General features: G+C 34.0%; 1 protein-coding gene across 1 annotated transcript in view; it reads left to right on the forward strand.

Moving 5' to 3' along the window:
• Positions 1 to 10439, forward strand: part of Zbtb41 (zinc finger and BTB domain containing 41) — a 28821-nt gene extending 18382 nt beyond the window's left edge. The window contains exons 6-11 of the mRNA XM_005348451.3: positions 231 to 360; positions 1742 to 1837; positions 3116 to 3222; positions 4560 to 4665; positions 5596 to 5684; positions 9463 to 10439. Of these exons, the coding sequence (XP_005348508.1) occupies positions 231 to 360; positions 1742 to 1837; positions 3116 to 3222; positions 4560 to 4665; positions 5596 to 5684; positions 9463 to 10121 (1187 nt within the window). The 3' untranslated portion in view covers positions 10122 to 10439. The remainder of the gene's footprint in view (positions 1 to 230; positions 361 to 1741; positions 1838 to 3115; positions 3223 to 4559; positions 4666 to 5595; positions 5685 to 9462) is intronic.
• The last annotated feature ends 21 nt before the right edge of the window (positions 10440 to 10460 follow it).

The raw sequence follows: 10460 nt of genomic DNA on the forward strand, positions 1-10460 counted from the left end.
TATATATATATATATATATATATCCTTGTATTTGGGCCTAAGTGTTAGAAATGCCTTTTGGGAATAAACAACCTAGGAGAGAAGAGAATATAAACAAATAATTTCAGAATATTACAGATTTTGCATATGCTCCTGTTGGTGGTAGCAACAAATTTGTGTTAGCTCTATTGAATTTAGCGTAGTATCTATCTCTATCTTTAAACTCAAATACATGCTTTTATTTTTTTTAGGTCCCTTTCCATGTGATATATGTGGTCGTCAATTCAATGACACTGGAAATTTGAAACGCCATATAGAATGTACTCATGGTGGAAAGAGAAAATGGACTTGCTTCATTTGTGGGAAGTCAGTACGGGAAAGGTAAATTTATCTGCACAGTCAGAAACGTTGAAGCACTTATATGTGTTATAAATTATTAATAAGTGTTATAGGAGGTAGATAACTCAGGACACAAAGTACTCTAATTATACTTTAGTTTAAAATGTAAATGACAAAGACATCACAGAAGCCAGGGTTTGCAGGTTCAGATAGTTGGTTTGCTACATCCTGTTTGTTTGTCACTTTTACTTGTCTGTCAGGGTGGCCTTGTGAACTGAAAATCTGCAGATGGTGTCCATCCACAGACCCTGTTCGTAGTGCTTTTTGTACGCCTTAGTGAGCTAACTGTAGTCCCAGTGTTGTTAGGACTGTGCTCACAACTCAGATTTTCAAAGGCATGTGCTATCTTGTGTACTAGGGTGTGTGTATGAGAAGGAAGCAGCAAGCATGGTAAATATGAGTGGTTATTTCGGAGGGGAGAAAGGGGAATAGGATAAGTGAGGGACCTGACAGTATGCTAATGTTTCAGTTCCTGAGCATATGTTTAATGCTGATCTTGAAAAACAGGTGTAAGTTTTATAAATTTTTGAGGCCAAGTTTAGTGACACATGTCTGCAGTCCCATTACCAGGAAAACAAAACAGGATGCTTATGCTTGTCATCAGCTCAGATTACATTGTGAAACACTATGCAAAAATTAAAACCTTCAGTGTATTTAAGCTTTATGGTCTTCAACTTAGAAATAGAAATGCTGATTTCATAATATAAATTATGAATGTGGTAGGGAAGTTGGAAAATCATTATGCCACTTAATATGAAATATTTATAGGTTAGAAAATTATAAATTTATTAGGTGGGTTATGAATTTATTTTCCCCCTTATATTAAAACAAAATAATCAAATGAGCCAAGAAGGAAAAACAGAACAAAATCAAGATAACACTTCTCTGTTTACGCTAATTGTTTTTATACATAAGTTTAGAAATATCTGCAGGGTTTTCCCCCACTTGTCAGGCTTGGTGGTTCTTGTAGATGAGCACCATCTGCTGGCAGAGCTTCAGCTCATGTTCTGCCTTTCGAAGTCATCTGATAGATTGACATGAAAACCAAACCAAGATGGTTGGAAAAGCCACCAGAAGTCAGGGACACTTCCTTTTACTACTCTCTCCCTAAATAACTTTGTCCATCCTGATTCAGACCTTTAGGTGTGTAGAAAAACTTGAAAAGAACTACAAGTGTTCTAGCAAAGTGCTTGCTGAAGGAATGGCTAAACTGTAGTCCTCTGTTTTAATAAGGAGTTAGAACTCTGCATTTAGTATGTATATTGGCAAAAGGAATATAATTTGTTATCTATATCAGAAAATATGAGATTAAGAACTCTGGAATATATATATTATATGTGTGGTTTTAAATTTTTAAACATAGGACGACCTTGAAAGAACATTTAAGAATACATAGTGGAGAAAAACCTCATCTTTGTAGTATATGTGGGCAAAGTTTTCGTCATGGAAGCTCATACAGGTAAGTTATCTTCCTTTGTATTAAATGAGATAAAATTACAGGTCTGTTTTAATTCTATTTTATTATAAGTGGTTTGTTCAATTAAATCCTTTCTTAGACTCATTATATGCATCTGGGAAAAATTTTTACTGATTTCTCTTTAATTATTTCTATTCTCTGTTTAAAACATTGAATATTTCCTCATTATCAACTTTACCAGAGTCTTTACTAAATGTTCATTATTTAAATATTAAATTATTTTGTCTTTGGGTGAAAATAGTATTAAAACTCTGGTGTTCCATTTTTTTTTTTTTATTTCTTCATCCTTCATTGTAGAAGAATATATTTAGTATGGAAATAACATTAAGGATTCTGGAATTCTCAGTTTTAGATGGCCTTCTGTGCATTGTTACTTGTTTGTCTTATGTCTGAATGACTGTAACTGACTGTAACTGAAGGTTCTGAATTTCTCCTTAAATAGGTATTTACTAAGAAATATGTATAATTGTAATTTTTCTTAGTTAATTCTAGAATTATAATCTTATGGCTTTAATAGTCATGGTTTCATTTATTATCTCTTTAACTGTAAAGAGATTATTTTGTCTAGCCACTTTGCTGTTTTAGTTAATATAAAGTCAACACTTATTTTAGAAACTTGAGTGGAAAGACTGTTCCTTTCACTTTGGTATACACAAAACATTGTAGAAGTTAAAGTGATTCAAACTAGGTAAATTTCAATAATCTAAACCTTTTATTGTTTATCTTTGAATTTAAAGCACCATTTTTTAGTGTGAGGTAGTTAAAATATTATTTTTATAAGCCTGAGGTCTTTTAAAATATTATGATTTGTCAGCTATCAATTTGTATATAGTATCATTTTTCCAGAGTAATATAATCATCAGTTGTTACTGTCAATCAGTAGCTGTCATTATCTTGTTGTTTGTATACTTATCCATTTGAACAATTCTAATTCTTTAAATATATTCTTGAGACTCAGATCAATAACATCCACAAATATTTAGAAGAGTCTGTGAGGTAGATTTAATATCTAAGAACTTAGGAAGTATTTGGAATTATATGGGAAATGCATGTTTTGAAGTGCCCTTTTGGGAGAAGTGAATAGGAACCTCAGGATCTTATTTAAAAGACAGAAGGACTCTTAAAGTCCTACGTGCAGAGCAAATGATACATGAGGGTGCTGAGCATCCAGCCTGTTTTCATTCTTTTTATCACTAAATCATTATCAAGCATTATCATTCCACGGCAGTTTGAGTAGTCTGTGTTCTTTTATCTTTATAGGCTGCACTTAAGAGTGCATCACGATGATAAGAGATACGAGTGTGATGAGTGTGGAAAGACATTTATTCGCCACGACCACCTAACAAAGCACAAGAAAATACATTCAGGTAAGTTTTATTTTGTATTTCTCTTTCCAAAACTATTTAAAAACACTGTAGAGAACATAATAGCACTTTCTATTTTTGCTAGCTGTGGTTTTAATAGTTGACATTTGCTGATTACCCCTTTATAATGATGATTTTAAGACCTGTTTTGTAAAAGCATCTGGAAATAGGTAAATAATCATAGCATGTTTACTGAAATTTTAAAATTTAGTTTTCAATAAATTCTCAAAGTTTATAATTTGCATATTATGCTGATGTATGCAGCAATACTATTGGTACATCCCTGAAGAGAGAACAGTATTTCTCACTGTGATTATATTTGAGAAGTTAGTGAAAGTTTGGTTTTAAAGTGACATTGTTATAACTGAGTATTAAAGTTTATGTTGTAGTGGATTTTGAAGCCTTATATTTGGAAAAGAACACCTTTGTAGTCCTGACCAGTTTCTCAGATATTTTCATTATAATTTTTGTACTCTGGGGATTTCTTTCACATGTTTTCGTCTCAGATTGATGTTCAGGAAATGCTAAGAGCCAACTCTGTGAGCACAATAATGGGAAAGAGCCATCTCTATGTGCACAGTAGAACAGGTGATTATCATCAGTATTATAGACAGTCCTGAAGTATGAAGTGTGACAGATGGCTTTCTTAATGATCATAGTCAGGCAAATTGCAGCTATCCTTACTTCTAAGAGATTAAAGATCTGATGACATTTTAATTGAGATTGTGCATTTTCATTTCTAGTAAGGGCATTCTAAGTTTGTAATTCTAGAAGTCACATGCATTAATTGTGCATTGGTATTGAGACAGTGATCAGCCTTTGCATGGCAGTATAATAATAGGTAATCAGTTGGACTTTTCATGGTATTTATATTTTGGCTCATTGCAAATGTTAGAAATCCCTATAGATGAAAATATTTTAAAAATACAAAGATCTGAAAATGTTCAGGTCCTTTTTCTAAATAGTGAAATAGTTCATCTAAATTTAATGTATGTTTATTTGAGGTATTTCATATCTAGTTATGTATTTCTAATCAATATCCTGGGTTTGAAGTTATTTGTCTTGTTCTGCTATATTGAAAGGTAAGATTAGATGTCTACCATGTAAGATTACTAATTTTTCCATGTGACCAAATATTCACTTTCATTAAATTAGGCTCGAGTTCTTTGGGAAAGATAATTGAATAAATGTTATAAAGGAAATAACCCAGATAAAAGGGTGGCTTTGCTTTCTTGGTGTCCCATTAAAAGAACTTACCGTTTGGTCATTATTTCGGAGAAAAAAGGAAAAAACTTAAATGCCTATTATGTTAAAAGAAATATGTGGGCCTTTGTTTTCAGGTGAGAAGGCTCATCAGTGTGAAGAGTGTGGGAAGTGCTTTGGTCGGAGGGACCATCTCACGGTTCACTACAAGAGTGTGCATCTAGGGGAGAAGGTGTGGCAAAAGTGAGTGGAGGCAGCTTTCCTCTTTGCTACTGCTGGCAGCATCATGGGTAGAGAACAACTCACACGTTTTGGTTATTCTGTTTAATTTGCAGTAGGTTAATTGTCTCTCTTTGGTTTCTATATTCCTCGAAAGTCTCAAAAGAAATACACACACACACACACACACACACACACACACACACACACACACACACGATCAATGTTATTACTCAAAGGCTAGGGAGTGTTAGACATTGACTTACATTTAAATGCTACTCATTCTACAGATGTCATAGTCCTGACAAGTAAAATTTGATTTTGACCTTAACAATATTTGTTAGACATTCCACTGTGCTGCTAACTATGTAACTTTTGGACTTATAGATTACTTATATCTGTGTGTAATAAAAACAAAAGATTCACATTTTATTTCTTTAGGCTTAAACTAATGAGAGCTGTGCCAACTTCAATGAATGCAGCTTTTGAAATTATTTCAGTTTCATTTAGTCAGGCTCAGTATCTATCTCTTCAATTAACTGACTTAAATTTACTTCAGGTGAAACTCTTTGTACAGTCTGGTAATCATTATCATTGCCATCACAATGTAGAATATTCTTTCACCACAAATTCTATGCTCTAAACCTCTTTCCCATTTTGTCCAGTATTAATGTCTTTTTAATTCTTTTCTCTGTATTCTGTCCTTTGTGTATTTAATAACTAATTAAAAGTTGGGCTGATTTAAGACATTTTGAAGTTTTATTCTTACAAGTGTCTTTATAAAAGTTCTGTTAAATATAAATGGAGAAAGACCCATGAGGCTAGCTCTGGGTTTAAAAGTACCCTATTCCTCCAGGCCTGTATGCTTTATTGATGCGACATTTGTCTGTAGAGTTTTAGAGTTGTCAGTTACTTTTATTATTAATTAAATAGATGAACCATTTGCTTTCTTAGATATAAAGCAACATTTCATCAGTGTGATGTTTGTAAGAAGATTTTTAAAGGAAAATCGAGTCTGGAAATGCATTTTCGGACACATTCAGGTAAAAGTTAAGGGTAATCAATGCAGGTCTTTGTGTAGTTATTTAATAGTACAACATGTCCATATGTGTTATTCCTGACTGAAATTTTTACAAACAGTATTTTTATTAAAGTTCATGTCATGAATAAGCAGCATTTTTGCTTTCTTCTCAATTTGAAGAATTTGGGAAATTATTTTCTGTGGTGAATAGCCCAAGCTTTAGTACTCTTTTCTCCTTTTCTTTGCCCTGTGGTTCTCCTGTGTGAGCTTTGTCAGGATTCTTAGGCCTCTGTTGCTGGCATCTTCTTCTTTTGAAAGAGTTTATGCATACATTCATGACTCATTCACATCAGGTTGTAATGTACAGGTTTCTTTCCTCAGAGAGCTGCTTGTGGCCCTCAGGCAGCTCTAGGAGTATTCTTTGCTTTTGATGCATTCCACTAACCCATGTAGAATAAAATATGGGGTTCATTTTCCCTCCTATACTAAAATTGAAGGTTTATTTTTTTCTTAAATCAAGAAATATGTTTATGTACTTAAAACTTCTTTGCTTTATTCTCACTTTGTATATTTTATACTGCTATTCTGAAAGAGACAAATTATCTCATGAATGTTAGAATGGAAGTAATTTAATTTGGGTAATTTTAAATATTAAATAGTTAACAGTAAAGATTTATTACTTTTGCAGTGATGCTGCTAAAAGCAAAATTATGTACTTCCAATGAACAAGTTTCAGGAGTGTATACTTAGGGGTATAAACTGAAGAAACTTCGTTAATGCTGTTTTTCACCTCAGTTATAAGTAAATAGCATATAGATCTCATGAAATAGATGGTGAACCCACAGAAAATTAAATTGAGCTTATTGATAGTTTAATCCATAGCAGCTGAATTATATCTGGTTATTTTATATGTGGTGTGAATTTAAGATATCCTTTTATTCTTTGAAAGTGGAGGAATAAACCCTACCATAAAGTAAAACAACTGTTGTAGCCCTGGTGGAATATAAGGGGAAGAAATAATCTAAAGCAAAGGCCAGCAAGTATATGTAAAGAGCCAGATAGTAAATAGATACTCCAGACTGTTTTGGTCATAGTTTGGTCACTGTTTGGCCTATGTTGCTGTACCACAAGAGTAGCCGTAGGTATTATTACAAGTAGCTGCATCTGTGTTCAGTAAAGCCATAAAAGCAGCCATCATTCTAGATTTGACTTACTGAGACCCAAACAGGACTTGACAAAAATAACTCTTCCGAAAATTGATCACATAGTTTCCTAAATCCATAACCCCATGTTATCTGTGTATGAGAGGTAATATTTTGTGTAGAGGGGAATCCCACATCACATGATGATCATTGAGAAGACAATATCCCAAGTGTCAGCTTATCAACACACATTCCAGAAATTAGCTCTTAATGTTTACTGGGTAGAGACCCCTTATTCAGAAAATAAATTCCTAAATTTGTGAGGGGGAGGAATCACCAATTATATAGTAATTTTATAGGTTTGTTCAACTAGAGAATGGTAAAGAATATTGAACCATCCTCATTGAAGTGACCGGCAGTGCCCCTTTGATGACCAAAAAGCTTTTGTTGTCCTGGTTGGGGAGATCAATTAGTTGATTATGTCTTTGCCTTGCAAACAGAAGGACCCAATTTTGATTCCTAGGACCCATATATGAAAGCTGGTGCTGTGGTACCCACTTATAATTTTATTAGGGGAAGTGGTGTTAGGGAAATGAAGACAGGCATGTCCCAAGTCCAGTTTTGGTTACCTGGAGAACTTCAGGCCAATGTTCCCAAAACAGACTGGACCAAGTTGACTTCTGACATTCACATATATATAAATACACACCTGTACCCACATGAATATCTATACATATACAGACAGACAATTAACAATTTTGTTCTCTAGATTATTTTTAAGTCTTTAAATCCTTAGGGCATTACATGTTGTTGGGTTTCAGGATCTTCTTACTTAGTTTTTGTGATCTTTAAGTACATCATTTCTACAGACAGGGTACAATATAGGTCATTTTCAGCTTGAATTTATCATGCTTTCCTATGACTAATGTCTAATCTTCCTTTCAACTACAAAAATGAGGGAAGTTAGTTGAGAAATAATTCTCTCCCATTTCTTTGGCTTTTGCAGTCCTCAGAATACATGCATGCATGCATGCACACATTTTCCTCACAGTGGCCTTGCTGGATTGTAGTGGATTAGTTAGAATTGGCATAAGGATGACAAGATGCTTAGGGCTTGATTTTCAGTTTGGGTTTTTTTTTTTTCTTTTTTTTGAAGTTCAACATATATTTTCTTATAAACTATTTTTGTTGAAGATAGCTCATAAAGTGCAAAAATCTTAATGAAAAGCCCAGTATGCTTTTTGTGATAAATTCATCAGTGTTGTCACTACTCAGATCAAATTATAGAACAGTAGTAGGCTGTTAAAAGTTTCCTTCGTGACTGCTTTTAAGAGGTAACATTCTTGAAAGATATGGCTATTTTGGTTTACATTACCAGAAATTAATTTTTTCTGCTTCAATTTTATATAATGTAATCTTATTATGTTTATTCCCTTTTCATCTTTATTTTTGTGGTGAGTGAGTCTACCTTTTTTCTTGTTTTATGGGTGGATTTTTTCTAGATTAATGCCTGCTTTCTAGGAAAAATAGATAAGATCATAACTTTTCAGGGTGCTCAAGTGCCTTTTAATGTCCTTCTATTTCTTACATGTGTTGTATAGATTTTAATTTTATAGCAATTTTAATAGTACATGGGACATATAAGGGCTTTTAGGGGTGTGGAGGGGGCTCTTGAAACTGAATCCTGGGCCTCATACATTTGATGCAAGTGCTGTGCCACTGCTGCATCCTAGCATTTGCTGTCCCCTTCCTGTGTTACTCCTGCTCTGCACCTTCTGCCTGGTAAACGCAGTTATCACTTGTGGCTTTCACCTTTCTTGGCCCCTTGTTCCCTTCCATGTTCAAAGTCAGCAATTTGGAGATGAGTTCTGTCATATCCGACTTACCCTTTATTAGTTATCAGCCACTTTTTAAGGTCTTCTGTACTTACTTGGCCCCCTTGATAATCTAATCAATCTACCCATTTCAAAATCTTAAGTACACTGCAAAGCCTATTTTCTGTGTAAAATAACATATTCATAGCTTCAGTGGATTAGAATACACATACCTTCGAGGTGTTATTATTCTGCCTAGCACTTTGGCTTTAATAGGATTTTTTTTTAAATAAAAAAACAAAATAAGACTATAGTGTAAGAACCTGACTGCAGAAGAATTAAGAACTGATTTGATATTCTTAATTCTTTCCCCAATGAAAGTTAAAAGTTTTGATCGCATGGTAGAAACCAATGTTACTATTTTTTTTCAGCTCCCCCTCCTAAAAAGTTAATTAGAGTTGCTCTTTTGTTTTTTACATAATTTGTAAATCAAATGTTTTTAGTTTAATCAACCTTTATTTTAATTTTCAGTAGTAATAAAGTAATAGTGAGCAACAAGATTTATTAAGCACTTAACAACATACTGAGAATAGGTACTTTTTGTTGTTCTACATTACAGGGAACCGGGCTTAAAAGTTTGGCTACTAAATGGTTTACCCAGGACTTAAGCCCAGATCATTTTGATGTTTAATTCATTATCTCTATGAGCTTGATAGGCTGTCTTCATTTATGATAGAATAAAATACTACTGTTTTTACAGGTATGCATGTGATAAATTTGCTATTTAAATTACCATCTTTATCAAAGGGTACATTATACATTAATTTTATTTTTGTTCATACAGGTGAAAAACCATACAAGTGTCAAATTTGCAATCAGTCTTTTAGAATTAAGAAAACTTTAACAAAACACCTGGTTATTCACTCTGATGCCCGACCTTTCAACTGTCAACACTGTAATGCAACATTTAAGCGGAAAGACAAGCTGAAATACCACATTGACCATGTTCATGGTATTAAGTCTCCTGAGGATTCTCTCAGTACTTCTGAGGAGAAACTTGTGTCTTTGCCAACTATAGAGTACTCATCTGATGATAAGATCTTTCAAGCAGAAACAAAACAGTATATGGACCAGCCCAAAGTTTATCAGCCAGAAGCCAAGACTATGCTGCAGAATGTGTCTGCGGAAGTATGTGTTCCCGTAACGTTGGTTCCAGTTCAGATGCCTGACACATCCAGCGACCTGGTACCTCATACCACTACACTTCCCCCACCATCTCACGAAATGCTGCCACCACAGCCACAGCCAACTGATTATCCACGGGCAGCAGATCTAGCTTTTCTGGAAAAATACACTCTTACTCCTCAGCCTGCAAACATAGTGCACCCAGTCCGACCTGACCAGATGCTGGATCCTAGAGAACCGTCTTACCTTGGAACATTATTGGGCCTTGATAGCACAACTACTGTCCAGAATATGTCCAGTAGTGAGCATCGCTCATGAGGAAACATTCCATAGACCTTTTGATGCTTATATTGCTGACAGCCAGAAGCTACTCACTGGCTTTTCAATTAGTAGGGCTGCTATTTTTTTCCATGTTTTCCCTCTAATTTCTCAAGTCTTCAGAACAGCTTCAAATCAAGAAAAATTTATTTATATTGACAGAATACTTGGACACATTTTGACATAATATTTGAAGTATGATTTTTTAAAAGATTATTTAGTACTAATTTTGAATGGATTTTTAAATTTCAGATTATTAGCTGCTGACAATGGTGGAGGTATTTTTTTTTTAATCATCAATGAAATTTTTCTATTTCTTCCCCCCCCCCTTTTTTTTTT

Source organism: Microtus ochrogaster, chromosome 6, assembly GCF_000317375.1.
Source record: "Microtus ochrogaster isolate Prairie Vole_2 chromosome 6, MicOch1.0, whole genome shotgun sequence".
Classification (NCBI taxonomy): Eukaryota; Metazoa; Chordata; class Mammalia; order Rodentia; family Cricetidae; genus Microtus; species Microtus ochrogaster.